At 38.2% G+C, this 23264-nt stretch overlaps 1 protein-coding gene across 1 annotated transcript in view; it reads right to left on the reverse strand.

The window, feature by feature from the left end:
- Nucleotides 1–592: 592 nt before the first annotated feature.
- LOC110173853 (SH3 and PX domain-containing protein 2A-like) overlaps nt 593–23264 on the reverse strand; it is a 152062-nt gene continuing 129390 nt past the window's right edge. The window contains 6 exon segments of the mRNA XM_020939861.2: nt 593–7947; nt 7949–9499; nt 12036–12158; nt 13033–13082; nt 13762–14198; nt 20182–20299. Coding sequence (XP_020795520.1) covers nt 7516–7947; nt 7949–9499; nt 12036–12158; nt 13033–13082; nt 13762–14198; nt 20182–20299 — 2711 coding nt within the window. The 3' untranslated portion in view covers nt 593–7515.

Here is a 23264-nt window from a genome sequence, read left to right on the forward strand (position 1 = left end):
ACAACTTGTCCTGGTTACTTCAAGTCACTTTACACTGGACATTTAATGACATGGTGGAACGTTTACAAACATTACCATTCATCACCTTGATTTAATAATAGTAATTTAGAAACATATTTTATTTTACACTGCATTGACTAGAGGGAGTAGTCTACTTTTGCAGCTGTGCTCATGTCCTGGAATGTTACTGTGTTATTAATGCATTTATGGATGATGGACTATAACCTCCTGGAATGCTGTTTTAGTTGAAAATCTCATGTTTGAACCCCTGTTTGGTCACTACAGTTATATTCATATATTTTTCGCTGCTTTTGTCAGGAGTAATAAATCTTTTCCGCAGAGGGGTTTGATTGAGTGGGTCTCTGTTGCTTAGCGCTAAAATCTAGGTCTTGCATATCTTCAGTTACCATTTTTGCCTGTCCCGCTATATTTAACCAGCTGCATTGTATTACTGTTGCTTGTCTAAACTAAACAATACGGTAGCAAAGATTAATGCCTCCATCTGTAATATTACTGTCATATCATATCACTGTGTATCACCAAAATGTGCAGTGGGTATTATCAGCGCAAAGAAAAACACACGGAGGCTGAGTCAATGTAAAACAACAAAGATAATACATTTAATATTGTTTCTCTTTTGGGCAATGTGAGATACAATGTAAACATGTACAGGATACAAAAGAAGTCATCAAAATGAAAAAGATAAGAAAATGGCCTGTTTTCAAAAGGCATGCGGAGGTGGTGTATTTTTGCTATTGCCGAACAGAATGCAGGGAATTGATAAGAATATTATAGGAAAAGAGATTTATTTTAGTACTTCTATTCATAGTGAAGAGTGTCAGTATCTTATCTTTGAGGTAATAGCAAGCCATAGACAAGGGCTGTGCGAGGGAGGGCACCAGGCATAAAATCTCAAATGAATATGAAATACACAAAGATAGAGGGACAGGTAAAGAAATTAAATGATTTTTTTTTTTTTTTAAATCTTGACTTAAGATTTTCATGCCATATGAAAATTTGGTATGTGTACTGAGATGTATGTACTACCAAAACAGCTCCATAGTACTCCATGTTACTCCAATATACTAAAATTTAACCTTTTAAAAACATATATCTTCAACCTGCTTTCTTTAATTAACCGAAGACTGTTTCAGTGTTTGATTTTTTGACAATTCTGTATAGCTCTATGAGGCGACTACTGTTGTGATCGTAGGCTCTCCAATTTGAACTTTGATATAAGAAAAATCACCACATACCCTTTGAAAAGAGGACATATAACACAATTTGCAACAACAATGTTAAAAAAAAAAAAGACATAAAAGATTAGCACCTCCTTTGGTCCATCTCGAGGCCGTGTTTGTTAGTATTTGCGTGCTGCTGGTAAAGAAACATGATAAACTATTTCAATTTCTGTTATATTTGGCACACTACTGTCCTAAGAGCAGGCGATTTTGTCTCCAAAAATAAAACCTCAAATTGACCTTGGCTTTGTGTAGCGTCAATCACTTTTGACAGCCAAATTTTGACGGCATATAAATTTGTCACTCAGGATGCCATAAGCGAAAAAGGATAATTAAAACACACCACTGTGCTAATTATAACTTTGAAAGACAAAATACAAGTTACTCTTCTACAAAGTTTTGCCTGACTCCTGCTGGTATCCACAAACTTAGTCCAGGGAAGTTCACTCAAGGCCATAAAAAACACGTTTCTTGCATTTTTATCTGATTCCCTACAGTTCTATTGTAACGTTTTCTAGCCTCAAACAAAAACGAATATTAAAGGCCCTGTAACCGATTGCTTTCCATGTATCTGAGCAAAATTTGTACTTGCCCCAGTACAAATAAATTGTATAACCGGCTCTTGAGGTCAAAATAAGACAAAATAAAGCCTGTTATTGTCCTGCAGATGAGGAAGTGCGCAATTAGCAAATTAGTTATTTTACAGCAAAACTATCTGGTCTCTGAAAGTTGTGAAAATTGCTTATTAAGTCATTGCGGTACAAATTTAGGATGCTTGATAAGTACGGAATAACTCTGGCCCACTGCAAACTAAAACTTGAAATATAAAACTAGTTCTGTTTTCACTTTTTTAGAAGGTAAAAATCAGGTACAGCACCTTTAATAATTACAATCACAAACTTATGTAAACCACGACTCACACATGACAATGCCTTCTCAAAACCTACGTCTTCAATTTGATCTCAATACAGAATGTTCCCTGCGTTCCCAAGCTGCTTCTGACTTAAAAGCATTGCCTTAACATTAGTAAGCATCTTACATTTTTAGTACATTTAATTAGCCTATCCTCTGTAAAAAGGACCCAAAAGATACAGAGAGAACTAAACCAATTGAAGACATTTTTTCATTTTATTCTCTGAGAAAAAAAAAGTTTCTTAGCAGCTCTGCTCAGCTCGCTCAGCCTAAGGGCGACATAAGATCTGACGATGCAGAATGTAAAAGGAAAAAAAGATGTAGGATCAGTTCTGAAACTTTTTTTTAAGATGGAGCGAAAGAGAAAAGCTAGAAAAGATTGTAAGATTTGGGACCCTGAAATGTTCTGTGATGCAAGTTACTGTATTTAAAACTAGAGCAGTGAGATTATAGAAAGAAGCTTGTTTGATAAAAGAAGAAAGAAGAAAGGAGTCTAAAGGGCTTAATCATATTTGAATGCTTACAATTAGCAAATTGTAGAGACTGTCATTATTTAGGCAATCTAATGTCCTCTAAAACACAAATAAAAACTAGTCTCTGTGGAGTCCTGTTAAAGATGCACATTCTAACTTTTCAAAATGACCGCCACCTGCTTGTTTCCATGGAGATGTTACTGCTCTATCTCAAATGTTAAACAGTAGGGCATTAGGCTTCACTATTTCCATAAAGACCTCATCAAGCCAAGTTACAGGTCAGAACTATGGAGAGGTGACCCCACTCACAACAAGAAGCCCGCTTTCAGAAAGAAAGATCAGTTTGATAACATCCCTATGACAAGCAGGTGGCAGACCTTCCATCAGACATTTTTAAGTATCAAACCTGGGATCTGTAATGTGTTTTGTTCAGATTTCTGTTTTCTCTCCTCTAATGTTATATTTGCCTATAACATATTCAGCCCTCTCCGTATCAAACTCCATTGTTCTCAGCTTGTCACATACAATCCACTTTCTGATCCTTCTTGCGTCTCCCGGCGTTCTACTCTCACAAATAGCCTTCTTGACCTTCTTTGTCTCTCTACAGTGCACCTGCAAACTATCCATCACTCTATGCAAAACAACTCCACTCATTCACATTCACACACACTCACACACCCTAGCAAAAACATGCTATGCCCCCAGGAACTCCCCAAGTATGCCTCAATTACCAGCAGGAATTGGCAGCCATGTACCGTAGAAGAATGCCTGACAATATGCGAAGATAACAGGGAGAAGAGCGAAATGAAGGAAACTCACAATTTAACGGCACAATAGGTAAAATAGTGAAATTTAGGTTTTTTTTATATTAAGAATCAACTGTCCAGATACATGACTTGCACTCAAATATTGCAAGATCTAAGAGATAAATAAATAAAAATAGGACACTAACCATTAGTCGAAATCACAAGGAACATACTCTGACCAAAAGGTTTATCAGTACACAGAATTGTAGCTTTGAATGGCTTTTGTAGTAGGGAGTAAAATCCATGTAGTAATATTTTTATTTGTTAGGTATTTGTAAATTTGAATGAACTCCTTCTCCAAAATAACATGACTGTAAAAATTCTCATTGCTACAGACAAAATTCAAATCCTTGCACTCAGTTATCATTGGGTCCGAATATGTGTGAATAAAGATGTTTCTCAAAGGTGTTTTACCTGAACCACTACCTGCACATTGCAAACATACACCTGAAATAGATGCAGGATTTTCTGTTTTGGCCTGTCCATGACTCTAGTCTTTAGCACAGTGGTGTGTTCCCCTGCGGAGAATGATACAGCCTGCCAAGAGTCCAGTGAAAAAAAAAAACGCCAGGGACTCCTATTTTTGGCTCTACACTCTGGAAATAAATGAACTGAGGTGAGCTGGCCTGGAGTACTAAACATCTGCCCACTCTCTCGTCTAGTGCCTACTTTCTCTGGTCCACTTGTTTTTAGTCACCAGTGCCAATGGAGCCAAATGTCACCTTTAGTGGGATAAGGACTCAAAAATCTGCAGTTAAAATGTCACGAGGAGGTATTTGAGGATTCATGGGTTTCAGCTTCCTCTTGTATGTAACGTTTTAAAGTGCGTATAACAGGTTTTGGCGATTCTCCAATTTTGACTTAATTTGTTGTGATAGTACATGTTGAAAATATAAATAATAGTTTTACACCGATCAAGCAACGTTGCAAGAAAAGTTGAAAAATATGTTGAAAATTACAAAAATGAAGAATTCCATATTGATGATATCGCAGTAGGGAGAATTCCAAAAGTTCTGCACAACGCAAGAAACACATTTTTCCAATATTTTAAACATTATTTCAACAAAATAAATGTCTTTTCTTATATTTTAATGGTCAATCATAATTTCTGTGTACATCAGAGGAGTTTTGGTTCAGGTTATAACATGGCAACTAGGTACAGTTACAGATTTCCCTTTCATGATGTCATGATTTCCCATCAGGAAGCAAAATTTGAAAGCTAATAAATGGCCAAACTGGAAAAGAAATATTAATATTTTTTTTTATAAAATGATCTTAACAAGGTTTTAGTAAAATGAGTAGTCTAACCTGTTATAGGCACTTTAAGACCCATTTAAAAGACATAATATGTTCTTTTAAAGTGTCAGTCACTATAGCAACAGTACAAATTGTTCTGAAACCCATGGATAGGAAACGACACAGACTGGAGAGGGATAGAACTAAAAAGGGGGCTAAACAACACAAAAACATCCAAATCAAAATATCAAAATTCCATTCAGGCACAAATGTGACAGCTCAGAGCAGGGCGCGGGGACCTCTCTGATGTCCCAGGACCCAGATGGCTGTAATGTCAATATTGAATGGGTCAGTGAGTTACCGTCATGTCATTCACAAATCACTGTCTACTGCTGACAGAGGGGAGAGAGGGGCTGGACAGGGTCATCCATCCAAAATGTCCATCACATAGGAGAGATATGGTTGCTTTGGTCCAAGGGTTTTTCTTTTTGGGATGCGTTTAGGGTCCTACACACCTGCTCTGACACTGGAAATCATATAAGAAATCTGATGACTGGCAGTTGCGACTAAGGATGCCTTCAAATGTCTGTAGTGTTCAGATTGTTCATTTCATTGAAGCGTGTTGGAATTTTCTATTGCACTTTTCCTCGAGGGGACATTTTAAAGTAAAACAAAAAGGGGAGAAGAATAAAATAGAACAATACACATTAAAGCATAAAAGACAACGCCACACAGCTAAACAATAAGCTTGACACAAAATGATTCCCTTGCATTTGTAGCCAAAGCCTTTAAAGCAATAAAAAATAGTATGTGCTGGAGCTGCTGTGAGTGAGTCAACACATTTACATAATGCCTTCGTCCACAGTGGAAATGTCTCAACAACTTCAGTTTGGGGTTTCATCTTATTTAATGCTTGATTACAGGGTAAAGGGAACTTTTCAACAGGCAAATTATTTTTGAGAAACACTTTGATTGTCAAATCATGATTAAAGTGAAAATCATTAAGTGAAAATAACAATAAATATTTGAATCCGGCATTATGTAAAGCACAATAAAGATGAAGGAAGGGCCTGTGGTTTGCTAAAGTTGCAGCACACAGCATGAGGAAAAAAGGTCCAATAATATTCTGCTAAAAAAAACAGCTGCTCTTTGAATAGGTGTGCATAACGCTTCGATTCCTCACTGACCAGCAGTGCACTTCTTATTGCACTGAGGTTGAAAGCAGCCTCTACTGGACTGTTAGTGTTGTACCGCTTAGGTCCACTAGAGGGCTGTATTTGCCCATTTTGGTGGTGCATTGATAGTGAAAAATCACCTCTTTAAGGTTAAAAAAAAAAAAAAATAAATAACATAATAAATAAAATGCTGTAAATGGACTGCATCTTTACATTAATGCACATTAAGAGTTTAAAGTGCATTAACTGACAAAACAGAACCACTCCATTCCTCAATATTGCCACTGTGTGACCACAAACAACCAAACATAAAATACATAACTGCGATCTAGCAGGTTTAATACTCTAACACTGTCCAGCAGAAATAATGGGTAATTAGTGATGAGCCTCAAGAGGTCTCAGTTCGTTAGAAAATGTATTTCAGCAGTCTTGAACATCAGCCATTCTCAGCTCAGAGTCAAGTGCTTCCAGATAAAGTACTTTTTTGCTGATCATAATTTCATGATAAATATTTAACAAGATATAAACCTGTCACTGATTCTTACTCTTTGGTTAATCACATTTTGGGCAAAATGTAACAATGTCCCTGGGATGTCATTATGTCACTTTGTTCCAGTACGTACTGCTTCCACACATCATCAAAAATAAATATGTACAAAATATATTTTCCTGGATGAAAACCAAAATATTTAACTTACATTTTGTAAACTTTTGTTTGCAATCTATTTGTCAGAGCTCCAGAGATTAGGTGGTTCTGGAGCGCTCAAGTTATAGTTGCTTTATTTTACTTTTTACAAAACTAACGGTATTTTCAAGCTTTTCAGGATTCATGTATTAGTTTCCAGATGGTTACATCTAGGACACATTAAAACAGACATTTTCTCAGGGCTAAAAACACTAATCTATGATGGCAACCTATGCCAATTACTACAAGTTAAGCACCTACTGCATATTCTGCCAGTGTTGGTAAATGAAACAGAGACTAGAGGCAGGAGTTGTTTTAGGCTGAAGAAGGAAAATGATGTCACAAGAAAGCAGAAATAATTCTCTAAGGAAGACTCGCTTCAACGCAAGACATACATGAACAACAAAAACACAAATGAGATCCAGATGTTTTTTTCATTTTTTGCATTGACTAAAACTTTAACTTGTTGGAAAACGGAGGAGTCCACTTTTAGCAGAGCTTGAGATAAGTTGTAAAAATACTCTTGGTGGTGTTCATAGACCTATGGCACTGTTATAAAAATGGTTGGTTTATTCTGATGCCATCCACCATTTCAGACCTCCACTTGTTGTGATCAAATACTGAAGGCACTTAATGGCCATCACTGTCAAAAGACATGATGCTAATTTCTTTTAAACATTTTAAACATTATTACTCCCATAACCCATTTTTAAAGTCCATTCTCTACATTTTATCCCAAAATTCAATCTGATCTTCATCCAAACCACTCATTTCCCAAGTATACTTTTTAGTAAACCAGCACTAAAGTGTCTTTTTCCATTTAAACATCTCTCTTATTACAGTCTTATTTTTTTCTTTAAATGTACAGTCAAACATATTGCTTATGGGAGATTGGGGGCAACATTCTTAGGGATGCTGTCATCCAGTTGCTTGGAGACATCCAAAATTGGGTCTGGGGATATAAGAAAAAGTTTAAACATTTTGGGTTTATTTCTTCCTCTCTAAATAGTTGGAGGGAACCCAGCCTTTCCGCGGTATCAGACTGTCTTGGACTTGGCAGTACCACCATCCATTTGGGTTTCTCTCCAAAACCTCCAGACAAGTGCCCTCAGTAAAACCCATCGTCTCCTCATCTCCTCTGTAATCAGCAATAGACACGTACACATCTCTACCAAGGTTATTGTGAATGATCTGGCTTTTTTCTATAGGCTTGGGGCGGACAGTGGAAACAGGAATACCGTTGCGTTGACTGCTAGTGCTAAACCCACTGCTTGTAGACCCCAAACTGGTGCGCTCTGATGGCCTGGTTTGACTTTCGACGACCACATGGGGGCGCACTGTGCTAAAAGACGCATTACGACGGACTCCCAAAGTGGCCGATCCGGAGCTGTAGTGATCACTCCTACCCAGCGAATCATTTCCTCCTTAGGGACCCTGTCATGTAGTGTGCGTCCTTGGATGGCTGCGATGTTGTCACAAAAACAGATTGGGGTCTCACTGCAACCTGGCGCACCCCATTTCTCATCCGCACCCCTCCGTTCACCATTTGGGTTGGTTTGGAGAATCCACCAGGAGGTTTGGATGGAATCGGGGGCGTATTCCTACTTAAACTTTGATGCTTCTGGCCTTGAATGTTGATATTGTTAAGTGCCATGACATGTTGCTCGTTTTTCTCCAAGCTGTTTGACTTGCTATGTCTTTCGGACTCCGTACTGCCTTTTTGACGAACTGGTTCAAGATAGTAAGAAGGAGCCCAACCTTCTTCAGATGCCCAGCGAATGTACCACCAACCACTTTCTTGCTTCTCCAACACCTCCACTTCGGCTCCAGCTGGGAAACTAATCTCTGAATCTTGAACTTTTTTGTACGCGTCAACAGAGCGATACATAGTCATCCCTTCTACATCTGAACTTTTTGAATAGACAGAAGACACATCAGAGGTACTTCGTGAACACATAGATTCTTCAGATGAAATGACTGACGCGGTTTCAGAATCTTCTCCTCGTGATGTTTTGAGACCGGGTCGATATTGACTTGTAGGTCTCAACTGGCGTCTCAGTGACCCAATATCCATCCTGTCTGGGCTTTGCGGTTCTGATTTTGAGAGTAGTGGTTTTGGGCGAACAGATGGTTTGGGTCTGGTCGACGGGCTTTGGCCTATCCTCTGCTCTACATCCCGGTTTAAGTTGGTGGTCTTTTTAACACTTCTGGGTAATTCATCTGACGAGGAGTGTGGGCTACTGCTGTCATGACTGCGCAGACTTATATCTATGTGTCTACCTAAGGTTTGGCTTCTTCTGTTCATTTCTGGAGTCATTGTTTTCATAGGTCTACCACCAGCAAGCGGTGAAGATCCAGATGGTTTTCGTGGGACAGTTGAAGAATGATACAACCTGGGCGAGCTTGGTTCACTTGACCCCTTAAGAGAAGAACTATCGCCACTACTGCTAGCCCTAAAGTCATTTTCATATATGCACTCCTCCTTGGATACCTCTTCCACTGATCTAAATGTAGATTTGCGATGGCTAAAGACTGGTGATGCTTTGCACACAGGAGGCGAGGATTTGCAAGATGGTGGAGAGCTGCCATATTTTTGACTAACAATGTTGCTTAGCTTTACATCTAGAGATCGGTCTTCTTTGAGTGAATCAACATCTGATTCGCCTTCACACCCTACAGCAGGGATATCATACTCTGGCTCTTCATATACAGGCCGTTTAGGTGTATCTATAGGTTTGGTAGGAGTAATAGTACTAGGGGCTGTAGTAGTAATAGTCGTGGTGGTAGGGGTTTCTTCACACTCAGATTTTTTGACAGGTGGGGCGGGCGGAGGGATTTTTGGCCTGGTTAAGGTGCTGGATCTCCGGTTGAGATTGGGTTTTTTGCGTTTGTCGATGTAGGAACAGGGAGCCCAGCCCTCCTTCTCTCCGATCTGCACATACCACCAACCACCAGGGTTTTTCTCAATCACCTGTACAATAAAATACAGAAATAAGACAAATGTTTAGTGTTCGTTATATTAAAATATGTTTATAGTTCAGTGTTGCATAATATTCTCTCATCGCTATATAAAACCATAAGTCTTCTTCAGCTCTTACTACCTACATCCATAACTCTCCTACATCTTATTATCTAACTCAGTTTATTTGTTGACTATTTGTTATTTGCACAAAACTTTGCATACATATTGCACATTATTTTCTTTATATTCCAGCTTATTTGATTCTGTTTTCTCTAAATATTCGCCCTAATACAGTTTACATAGCAGTTTGTAAACAGGGATCCCCAAACCCTAGCTTGATAATAAGAAGCACTTTGTAGCACAATTTAAAATATATATATGTTTATATTCCTTTTTACTTTACCATTGCTCATTCATAAACTAAGACTATTTGCAATGTTTAAAAATTAATTGCAAATTTCTGTTTGTATGCGACTGTTTCAATGAATGTATGCTATTACAATCTATTTTCTTCTATTTTCTTGTAGAGCCATAGTGCCCATACACTATAACTGCTAGAGCCCGACCGATATATCGGTTGGCCGATATTATCGGCTGATATGGGCACCTCGAGGCATATCGGCCGATATGCTTGCTGATAGGGGCCGATATTTCACGTGGGCATGTGATACGTCGTTAAAAATCTTAGACTCTCTACATTATGTTCATTTAATCCAATTTACAGACAGATAAATGTCCTAATATGTGGCTCCACATCAGTATTTATCTACGGAGTCATTTATCCGTGCGTGTGTCCGTATTGTCCCTGAACACACCACAGAGTCGTGTCACTCACGTGCGTTTGTTTACATTCGCAGACACAGATCCAAACACTGAGATTATTTTCTTTTTACGGACAATCGGTTTGAGTCTGGATTAAAAGGACATTTATTAGTGCAGACTTGTGATGTGAGGAGGAGCCTGTATGAGCGGTGAGTGAAATATGTCGACTTTGAAGCTAGTTTTAGTCATTCGTTATGGGTTAGCTGCTGTAGCTCCCGCACATAAACAGGCTGTTTTCTATTGGTCTATTGTAAAGTGACTACATTGGCCGTATATTTGTTACTGGACCTGCACTGATATGTAAATGAGCTGTGAATAGACGTGTGAATTATGACATTTGCGCATATAATTAATTACCGCGGCGCGCAGCATTTACGGCTAAAGGCTAATAGCGCTAGTTTCTTTACTAGTTATGGGTCCGTCGCGAACGAAATGACTCTTAGAACCGGCTCTTTGAAGCGAACGACGGGAGCCTGATCCTTATTGGGAGCCGTGTTTTCTCTTTCTCTCACTTTTTTTCTCTTCACGCCGCGTGCAGACTCGTGGTTTGACAGCGGCAGCGGCTAAAAACGAAACTTTGAGAAATTTGCGTGTACATAGGATAAAAAAACAAAAAAAAAAAAAAAAACGAGCATATTTGGCTGTAGTTTAGCATAAAATAAATAAGTCCTGGTTTAGACCTTTTTCAGTCCTGGTTTAGACCTGGTTCAGTCCTGATTCAGTCCTGTTTTAGACGTGCTTTAGACCTGCTTGCAACAAAACAATCTGAAGAGCCGCTTGGGAGCCAAAAGAATCAGCAGCTTTTAGTGAGCCGAGCCAAAAGAGCCGGTTCTCTAAAAAGAACTGGAATACCCATCACTAGTGTCTAGAATGTGATGCAAAAATGCCATTAAGCCAACCTACTGTCTGTAAATATGATGTAAAGAGGCAGAATAACAATAAATGTTGCCTAAATAAACCCAATTTAAAATCCACCAGAGCCAAACCTAAGTTTTTTAAACAATTCAACATTTACAGTGAATGTTTACATCACTAAATATATCGGTGATTATATCGGCAGCTCCAACTCCCATTATATCGGTTTCATATCGGCCACAGCAAAATCCATATCGGTCGGGCTCTAATAACTGCTATAGTTAATAGCTTTGTAACAAATACCTAATCTAATCTTTTGCATCTTAAATATATGAATTATGTACAACTTTAAACTATGTAAATAATGAATGGATGGAAGATCTGTAATTTCTATTTTATTGCACAAGTTTATGCCAAAACATGCCTTGTTATTCCACGGTTTAGTAACTTTACAGATTACAATTTGAATATGAACAGTAAATTGACTGCAAATTAGGTGTTTGTGTTCAGAAGCAATGTGCATCTTCTCCATTAGTCGAAAATAAGGTTTTAGCTTAGTTTAGATGGTAATTCACACATATTGGCTTTGTTTTACATGCGCTAATGAGAATGCAAATGAGTTATTTCACTGCAGAATTACTTGTACAAATCCTTGACTTTTTTCATTGCCAGTATATTTTTATCTTTCTACAAGTGCAAATGGGCAAATTCTGTCTGCATCATCAGAATGAATCACAAATTTCAAGGTCGCTTCTTACTTATTGCCTCAGCTTGCCTGTCAATTCCAGTTCACAAACATATTATTCACTGTAACTGTCTCCCTGTCTGTAGCATCTGGGCTGTATCCGTGACGATGTAGCATTCTTACATCAGCCTTTTGTCCTCCGCGGAAACTGATGCCATCCGAGATCGACGACTGGAAATCGGCTATAGTGTAATACTCCGCTTCCACAGCAGGGGGCTCTGGTGGCTTGGGTAACCTGCATAGACCCTGTATCAAATATAAAGGAAGGAAAAAAGAGAGAGAGGGAGAGAGATGTGAGCCGTTGACAACACAGACGATCATGCACAATTTGACTATAAATAGACTTAATAGGCCATTACGTGACATCCATCTTTCCGAAATATGATTTAGTTCAATAATAGTCTTCATTTGTCATGGTAAATACAGAAATAAAACATTCCCAGCAGTCAATAGTCAATCCAGTCTGTCCATTTTGTGACGTGGTCTTGAAGGTTGCTATATCAACACAGCCAGTAACTTGGGAGCTAATTAATAATTTAATTTTATGTTTCTACTTTGATGTGTCGTATGCATACTGCATCTAAACTGATTTTAATGGAGATTTATAAGAACTCAATTGTAATTCTCAAGAAATATAACTGTGAGACCAATGCTAGGATGTTATATTGAAAGCTTCCACCACTCCTTTTCAAACCAGGCAGTCAGTTTGTACATGTTGTGGTGTAAAGTGTGTCATTTGAAATAAAATATTAAATACTTAAAAAAATAAAATAAGTAAATCTCCTGTGCATTACTGTTTTCACACAACATTTGAGATAAGACTGAAAATATGAACTGCTACACTAATACAAGAATCCCATGCATTTTAGAACATAGTTGTACAAACTCAGTTTTAGTTTTGGTAATGGGGATTTTGAACTTTTGATTCAAGTATAGTTCATCTTGAAGCCCTACAGTTTATGTTAATGAATTGTATTATAAATGGTACATTCATTGTAATATTGACTCAGGAACAGGGCCCAAACAATTGTTAGTTAGTGATAGCTCAACACTAATTTCTTCTAATCCAAATATGGAAAAGAACGCATCAAGACAATCTGATCTGATTTCAAAAACTTACCAGGTTAGCATCTCTTCTCGGGGGAGGTTTCTGCCTTAAATTAGGAGACCCTAGAGAGGAGAAACATAAAAACAAACACGTTATTAATTGATAAGAATGAATCTGGTATTCTTTTTAGATGGTTACAATCAATAGAATCTGAATGCGAAAAATTTATACTAGAAAGCAAATGACTTCACTCTCATTCATGTGAGTCAAATCATTTCCCAACACCAAGCAGTGAGATCTACACAGCACCTGTATCATTGCATTATTGTAGTTAAAGGTGCAATATGTAACTTTTCTGGTAGAGGCACTGTATCCTACTTGTCTCCATGGATATGTTATTGATTTGCCTGAAACATTCCACAGTATGGCATTAAACTTGTCTATCTTGCATTTGTTCAATACCAAGTGTTTTTGTTGCCTTGAAAATCATGTATTCCTACTCATTCTGTCATCACGTTGATCTCCTTGGAGATGGACAAGTACAATGCTGTACTGTTGCTGTAACATTCCTGGCAAAGTAAGAAGTTACATAACGCACCTTTAGGCCTAAGATACTAAAGAATCAACAATTCCATTAATAAGTATTAGAAAGCAAATCACACTATTTGTATTCAAAGTCAAATACCACCAACACATCTTACCTATCACCTCAAATCCTACACAAAAGGAAAATGTGCAGTTCTTAGCTTATGGTATATTTGCAATATATTATTCAGCAATGTTTCACTTTAGTTTGCTCACCAATTTCCACTCGATGAGGAGCGACCCTTGCCACGGCAGGACTCCCAGGCTCTCCTACACCTCCTCCCACTCCTCCCCCCACTCCCCCTCCCCTCTTCTCCAGCAGGGCGGAGCTAGCGGCGATCCCTAAACATGGACTGTTAGTATCCCGGCCAGCGCTTAGCCTCCTCCCCGTCTCCGCGTTGATCTCGGAGTTATACGGCATGGGTAGGCTGATCTCGCTCTTCGAAATGTGGCGCTCTGGGGACTGTCCACTCCCCTCTCCTTCGGTCTGAATGTCCTTCTCGCTCATGGACTTTTTCTGGAGCAGGTTGCTGATCTCCATGATGTTTCCAATGATCTCCACAGGGCCGGTCAGGGTCTTTTTACGAGGGGAAAAGTCATCTTTGAGTTTCTTTAGATAGGATGCAGGGGCCCAGCCTTCTTTGCCAAGGTATCTGTCAGTTAAACATAGGATCATGTAAATATTGTGTTTCACAAGCAGCAGATGGATTTAATTTCCCTTAATAGCTGCAGAAACTAACTAAGAACTAAGATACTAACTGCATTCAAAATAGTGCACACACAAAAATATGACATGATTTCCCAGCCCCACATATATTATTTATTCACTCCTTAGTCATCAAGGCCTATTATGTGGCTTTTCATTTAGGGAAAGTGGATGAAATGTACTGCACAAGAACACAATCATAGTGCGTGTTGTGTCTATAGCGGGGATTGAACCAGCAGCCGTCAGCTATACTGGTGCTTACGTAGTATCATTTTCTTCACCTTAAATGTCCTATATTGAGCAGCTTTAACTTTTGTGAGCTTTAAACCATTTTAGAATGTTGTTACCTCATCAAAAATATACTCGGAGCTCTGTTTTGAGTAACCCTTTATTATTAGTCTGTCTGCATCTTCAAAACTAAAAATGCTCTGTTCCATCTTGTGATGTCATGAAGTGATAGTTTTGCTATTGGGCCATTTGCAAACCATTTGTGTAGAAATGAGTACAACATCATTAGTAATCAGCAATAATTTTGAAAATTGCATAAAACAAGACTTATTTTAATTGCTTTGACAATAGAACACAATTTCATCCCTACTTAGTTTTCATTTTGACTCTTTATTTTGTTCATCATTCATTCCCCAGTGGAATTGAAAGAGGGGGCAAATTTGAAGGAACAATATCTCTACAGTAATCTTTCAGTCAGTCCGTTAGTATTGACAGTGCTTCACAAAAGGAATAAACTGAAAATTAACAAGAAAGTGAAGAAAAAAGAAAAAAAAAAAATCACATCTTTCATGCTGATTCACCAGTCCACACAATGCATACTTGGCATCCATAGTTAAAGGTGAATATTGACTATTTTCAGATATTTTCCATGTTATAATGTTGTTTCCTCATCACACACATACCTGAAGTTGTGTTTTGTTTCATTCATACGTTTAAACATAAAATATTCCATCCATCTTGTGATGTCCTGTGCTCCGCTGTTGTATTGCCGTTTTAAACCCCATACACCGTCACTAGAATCATTTGGATAATTTCAGACCTGGAATTGCCAATCTCTACTGTGCAAAAGGTAAAAAGAGCTGTTAACTTGAAAACTTCATGACATATAAGGTGGAGCAGACAAACAATAAAGGGTTACTCAAACATGTGCAAATGAAACAAAACACAACTCCATGTTTTTGAGGAGGTAACAGTATTTTATAACATGACTTAAAGCTCACAAGAGTCCATTTTGAGTAAAACCGCCTAATGAGTCAGTTGAGAAAGTTGTAATGAGTCTACAAAATATAACTCAGCCACATTTGGCTTTAGATGCACAATTCTCGGCTCAAAAGATGTGATCATTTCTCCAACTGGGACCACAAGCTGCTCTGTCCGCACTGCCCTGTGAGAGAGGCATGACTCAAGTCTAAAGATGGAGGATTATTTCATGTTAGGGGGCAGCCTTTCCTAACATGACATGTGCATTGCAATGAGAAGCACAGGCAGGAGCTGTTTAAACAAGCAGTTTGTATTGAGAATTAGCTGTGGATATCCTAACGGCTTACTGTGCTTCATGCATATATGTTTGCTAGTATTCACACTAAACTAACACCAGAATTACCATTAAGCTAATATCAGAATTCCCAATAAACAAACACCAGTATTTCCGCTAAGATAGGGTCACCATACGTCCATATTTACTGGGGATAACGTCTCAGGGACAGGATCTCTGATGATTCCAGGCGATACACAATACATGGCTCACAATATGATACGATTCAATGTTTTTCAGCGCAATAAAAACACAAAAAATATATACCCTATTTTACAGACTATAATTCGCACTTTATTTCATGGTTTGGGTTGTCCTGTGACTTATATTCCGGTGTGGCTTATATATTAAAATTTTTAGACTGACAGCAAAGAGAGGGCGCTCTAGGCTCGTGTGTCAGTATCTAGTACTACTATTACTCATGGATCTGCTATTACTCCTGTACCACTGTCACTTTGCCCTCCACTGCGCATGCCTCCTGTAGAAAGAGCTGCTGTCTCGCTGCAAATAGTGAAATATTCAGCCGAAAACGGTAATCGAGCAGCAGAAAGAAAGTCTGGAGTGATCGAGAAACTTGTGATTGACTGGCGGAAAGCAGGGATGGAGAACACAGCTTCATGGCAACAGGGAGAGTGCACCATGTAACTTTCCTGGAAGTCACTGGATGAATCAACAAAGCCTGAACTTCAATGACAATCGAAACCATCCTGTCGGGATTCAGAAAAGCCAGAATAATTCTAACTGGAACTGAGGCTGAATCTGATGACAGCTACGCAGAAGAGGAAGCGGCGCTCCGTTTACATCATGGATCTATGGTTTACCTCCAGAGGTCGCGCAGTAACACCGAGGATGAAGAATTCAATGGATTTAGTGATTTGGAGTGAATACCTGTTAATATTAATAATTATTCAGCCTGTTGTTCTCTATTCTGTTGTTATTACTATAACTTGCCTTTCAAGATGAAAGGTCGGTTCCTGGTCTCTGATTTTACAAAATACATTTCCCCAAAAAGTGCAACTTATAGTCTGGTGTGACTTATAGTCCAGAAAATAAGGTATATATTGTCAGCTTTATACAAAAAAATATCCCAGGTGTCCCTATTTTTGACCAATTTGATAACCGCCACCTATAAAATACAGAAGATTGTGCTTGAAAATTACTATAAAGCAAAAAAAACACTGTTGCACTAATAGAACTCCCTTAGTTTATGACTGACCCACACGTGAGTTGAGAATGGACATTGTTACGTGCACATTTCACAGTTTTATTTATACCAGACATCGCGTGTGTCCCAGTTTTGAATTTTGAAACTCTGGTCACCATAACACCAGTATTCCCGTTAATCTAACAACAGTATTGTCTGTGCACGTATGATGGGACGTCACAAGACAGCATGTGATAGTGATCAGCTGTGCACGAGAGGTCCTTTGGGGAATACCAGGCAAAACAAGCAACTAGGAAAACAACACAGAGGCTATCTATGTCCCCAATAATGTGGTTAATGATGGCTTGATATTATGAGTGTAACGATATCCAAGTCCCACGATATGATATTGTCATGGTATGAACTTCATGGTACAATATTTATTGCAATATCGTGGGAAAGCTCACGATATGGTGGGGAGTCTCACTATATTTCGATATTATACATGACTGACATCATAAAATGCTTTGACCAGTCATTTAATACAACATTTATTGTCATATTGTGACAATATCCAAATCTCACAGTACAATATTATCATGATATGCATCTCATGGTACGATATTTATTGTGATATTCTGAAGAGGCTAATAATTAAAGATGGGACACTTTTTTACTTTTAAAATACCTTGACAAGATTTTGGTCTGAATTACCTTAATCATAATCCCAAGAATTCAAGTAAAAAACATATTTCTTCATGTTTTCTGCACTGAAATGAATCATGGGATATGGAGTTCCCTATGTTTATAAGCTGTTGCTACTATAAAACAATGCATTTAAGCAAAGGAACGTGTAATTCGATATATTGTGACATCCCACGATATTATTGTGAGACTTTTGACAATATGATATCACGATATTTCAGTTATTGTTACATCCCTACTTGATATCATTCATATGGGCAACAGTAGCTCAGTTGGTTTGTCCACTGATCCGAGGGTTGGCGGTTTGAATCCACCCTAACCCTAGCAGAATGCTGTCGTTGTGTCCTTGGTCAAGACACTTAAACCACCTTGCTCCCAGAGTCTGTGTACATTGGTGTGTGAATGTGTGAGAATGGGTGAGTAGTTCCTTAAAAGTGTTTTGAGTGCCTTGAAGATGGAAAAGCGTTGTATGAAAATGTGACCATTTTCCCATAATATGTGTTGGGTCATCAAAGACGATGTACCTGATTTTTACTTTCTTAAAAATGTGAAAAAACAGAAGTTGTTCATTTTAAACAGTTTGCAGTGGATAAATTATTCCGCCACTTTCCAAATTATTTACCATTTATTTAGAATTTATTTAGATTTTCACAGCTTTCGTGGACCAGAGTTTTACAATCACAGTAAAACTACCAACTAGCATGCTAACAGCGCACTTCCCAGTTCTTATAACGCTTGTGTTGTGTTAAATCCAGGACCAAACCATGAAATCAAATACATATGAATCATACTCACATACCTAGATCGAGGCAAGTTCTAAACAGTGTGACTTACAAGTTTTAACTCATAAATAGGCCACTGTGGTAAAAGGATCCTTTGTCTCTGCACGCATCTCAACCTTGACTAGCTCATTCAGCCAGTTTAACTACTATGAAATTAAAAAACCTAAAACACTAGTGATGTGTGGTTCACTGAGGTCACATCCTCACATTGCAATCTGCTCAGTTTTAAGCCTCAGAGAATTCAAAGAAACAAACAACTGTCCGGTAAACAGCACACAGATGTAGCGGACAGGCACTCAGAGACCTGTGGAGAGGGCACCATATGCTACTGTGGCCTTTACTCAAGAGCTTTATGCAAATGAGAAACACAGAAAACATGGTCCCGTCTCTGGATTAAACAAAAGCAGCCTCTGAACCTCCAGGGGATGTTAGTGGACAAATTTAGAATAAATATTGGGATCAACAATAATTCTTTCCTGTGTCACCAGATGTATTATCTTGGAAACTATCAATCAGTAACTACAACTTGTAAACCTGTTACAAGTATTTCCGTCCAATTATTTATTTACTCATTGAACCTAGTGTATACTCTGCTCTCTCCCTTTTTAAGTATTCTAATAATGATAGAGTTTAGCAATCCAACAGAAATGTGCTAAAACATGTTTTGAAATGCATTACTTGAGGTTTAAGTAACAGAGAAAGTGAAATTCCCTTAAAAAATGCCCACAAACATGCAGAAAATATTCTGTTGTCAATTGTTGTCAGTTCTATTTTGGAGAATTTGGAGATTTAGTGTTATAAATGATGTACCCAATATTCTAGTTTTAACATATCTCCAAAACATTCACAACTTTATGAATAATTCAATGCATAGCTTGTCATTCATTGTACTTTTCTGGGGGTCAATTTATAATGAGTACTTCTAGCAGAATTCTCTTATCCATCTGTCTTCAAATGCACAATCCTGTTTGATGTTTATAGTTACTCAAATTAAACCCATTCAAATGTATTGTTTGTTGACATTCACTGAGAACCACTTGTGCATCCTAAACAATTAAAGAAGACCTACTGTGCTTGTATCTGCTTTATAGTTATAATCTATGACACCCAATGTCATAATTTGCACATTTTAAATTTCATTAGTCATCTAAAACAACTTAATAAAAGAAGCAAGCCTGCTGATTTCTGTGTTAGAAAACTGTGATGCCCAGTTGGAGCTGATGATGCTGTAAATGCCTCACAACACACTCAGACTGTGTAGCTTGTCGGCCCCTCTTATGGATAGCTGTACAACATGCTAAGAAGCGGCAGATTTTTTAAATCATTTGTTCCATAATTAATACACTATGCTGCCAAGTCCTTTGCTTATCACCAATTAAGAATATAAAATTGGAATATGAAGTAAATACAGAGCAGTGGGAGTATACGGGTAAAGAAAATATGGATTGAGCAGCAATATCGTGTTTTGAAAATAAGTGATTAAAGATGCTCAAAACATGCACAAACTACTCCAAATATAACTTCAAGAGCATAAATGAGAAGAGAAAACAACTATAACATGGTTAAAAGCTCTGAATAGTCCATTTTGAATAATAGGTCTGCTTTAAACCTTTTAAACTTTGTCCATGTCTAGAGTACTCCTTCCTTCTTAACTCTCCACTAAATCTCAACTAAAAGTGTCAGTGCAGTTCTCTGTCCCAGGCGTCCTTAAAATAGTATTTTTAAATGAGACTTCTTCATGCATGTTCAATCTCACCTGATGTACCACCAGCCCTCCAGGTTCTTCTGAATGACCTCCACAGTGACCCCTTTGTCGAAGCCCACCTCGTCCTTGCCTTGGCTGGTGTATGGTTGGATCGTCACATATTTCTCCTCTGCTGGGCAAAGAGAGAGGTAAAAAAAAGAAACACAAAGTTAGCAGGTTCCCTCAGGACTTATAGAGAGGAGAAACAGTGATCGTGACCCATTTAAACTGCTCTGAATACTCACATACATAACATAAACTAGGGCTGTGCCATTATTTGAATAAGATATGGGATTTTATGGGACATGGGATTTTGATAGAGAGGCCCACAGACAATCCTCTGTCAGTAAAAAAATGTGGTTTAAAGCAGATTTCAGACTTTGGAGAAAGAAATGTTAACCATTTTTTGTGTTAATGTGCCTGTCCTAGAATACTTCTGTACATAATTAGTTGAGCAAAGTTAGTTTTAGCCCAGTATTGATATATTGTATAAATGGCATTTAAAGTAGAAATGACACTGCTGTGTGCTGTCTGCATCAAACTATAAAGTATTTTTATCCTCTGAGAATCAAGAAGTGCTTAAGGTATGTGAGAAGTAACTTTGGACTACTGAAAACTGTTTAAACCATAAAAAAAAAAATAATAATAATCAAGTCGAAAATTTAGATTGATCAGAATGAGGGAAAAAAGTCTTTTTTTTTTGCCATATTGGCCAGTTTTAACACATCAACATAAGTCCTTCTATATGCTGCTAGACCTAGTTTCTCACAAGGACATGCATATAATGTATTTTAAAGGCAAGAGTCCCTCATCAAAAGATAGTGAGATCTCTGCTTCTCAGATCTCTATCTCCACTGTCAATCCTCAACTTCACACTCAAGAAATCCTACAGTGGGATTAAGGGGAGTGGAGTGAGGTTAGGGTGATTTAGACAAGGACAAATGGGAGGAACAGAGCACCAATAAATACAAAGAAATGTTAAGGGTAGAGCAGTATTTGGTGTGGAGATATGATCCTACTGGAAATAATTGGAGCAGGAAGTAAAATATGAGACTATAGCTTTCAAATGCCAAACCCAGATGAAGAAAACTGTGTTGAGAAAGTTATCAATAATGCAATAATAAAATGTGCAAAAATAATACTTAAAATACAAGACCATAAGGTAAAAAAAAAAAATAACTAAAAGGGGTTAAACTTCATGAGTAAATGTAGGGTTCCAGAATATTATACACTTTATATAAACCATGACAAAAATAAATGTATGTTCAAGATTATACACCAAAATACCATAGAAATCCCCTAGTATGTGTATGAATAACATGGCATTGCTCTATAATACATATGCAAAGAGCGAAATGACTATGATCTGTTCTATATTCACATGTGCATTTTCTTAAGAAGCAGTGAATCCAGACACCTTTCCTCGCCCTCCCCCTCCTGAGGATGTGAAGAATGTCTGATTTCGGGATGGTCTCGAACATGAATTGAATTGAAAAGGAGTGTACATGCGTGAAGGAGGGAGAGACAGAGGGAGGAGTGAGGGAGGAGAAGTGTGAGGGAGTGAGGGAGGAGAGGTGTGTGAGTGCTTACAGATGGACAGGGGAGTAAGGAATGGGTCGGCTTACAAAGAAATACGCAACATGTATCAAAGCGTTTGAGAGTGCTGGGGGACGAAGTGACAATTTTTGATGAAATAAAGGCGGCCTTCTGCACAAATCACTGCTATGAAGTGTAGCTGGTGTCTTTACTCAGCGATATACTGAACTTCAGAGAACAGTGAAGGACAAAACTGAAAGAACTTCTTTACTGGATTTAAAAGGGTCCATATTATGACACTTTCACAGTTATAATGTTGTTTCCTCATCAAAAATACACTCAGAATTGTTTTGTTTCATTCACACATGTTTAACACACAAATCCTGCATCTCTAGGCTGAGTTCTCTCAAACTGAAAAGACCCTGTTCCACATTGTGATGTCATATGGTAATGCAGGGAGTGCTCCACTGTGTTTTAAATGTCATACATCTTCATTGGAATCATTTCAGACCTGGAATTTCCAATCTCTGCTAAACTAAAGGAAAAGGGTATAGCTGTTATTTTGAAAACTACTGCTTCATGACATCACAAGGTGGAACAGAGCATTTTGAGGTTTAGACATAGGCAGACTAATAAACGGTTACTCAAATGTGTGAACAATACAAAACACAACTCCAGGTATGATTGTGGACAGATAACAACAGTCTAACAGCTCACAAGAGGCGTAATATAGGACTTATAAACATTAGTAAATTAAGGCAGGCTTGGCATAAAAATTACTAAGAACTGCAGTAAATCAGCGTAACATTATGTATATTTTACAAAAGTCACTGTAGACAAGGACTAGCCAATCATCATTAAGCCGTGTTCAGACCGAACGAGTCTAGCACAAATACATCTCATCAAAATGCCCCTAGTTTGCTGCTTGACTTTTTTGAGTCATTTGCTTCATTTGCGCGCCCATTTTGCTCGAGTCTGGGAATTTGGTCACGTGGGTGTCCTCTGCATTTTGAAAAAATGGTGGACTTGAACTACATTGAACAGGCTGCCCAAACCAGGACCAGACCGGGACCAAAACCAGAACCAGACCAGGACTGAGACAGGGACCAGACTGGGACTGAAACCAGTTTAGTCCTGGTTTAGTCCTGGTTCAGTCCTGGTTTTAGTCCTGGTTCAATCCTGGTTTAGTCTTGGTTCAGTCCGTATGCAGCACAAAAGTCTGGCATCGTAGACCAGAACTGAGCTTGGGACCAAACCGGGACCAGACCCGGACTGAGACTGGTTTAGTCCTGGTTTAGTCCCGATTTAGTCCTGGATTACTCCTGATTTAGTCCTGGTTCATTTCTGGTTTAGTCATGGTTTAGTCCTGATTTAGTCCTGGTTTAGTCCTGATTTAGTCCTGGTTTAGACCTGGTTTAGACCTAGTTCATTTCTGGTTTAGACCTGGTTAGGAATTATTAGGACACGTAAGCAAGTAGTACAATAAGTATTTTTTATTATAAGGTGCACAATGTAACGTTTCTGGAGATGTAATTGGTTTGTCTGGAATGCTCCACAGT

This window comes from Boleophthalmus pectinirostris, unplaced genomic scaffold (assembly GCF_026225935.1).
Source record: "Boleophthalmus pectinirostris isolate CB_2022bp ecotype Guang Dong unplaced genomic scaffold, ASM2622593v1 HiC_scaffold_22, whole genome shotgun sequence".
Taxonomy (NCBI): domain Eukaryota; kingdom Metazoa; phylum Chordata; class Actinopteri; order Gobiiformes; family Gobiidae; genus Boleophthalmus; species Boleophthalmus pectinirostris.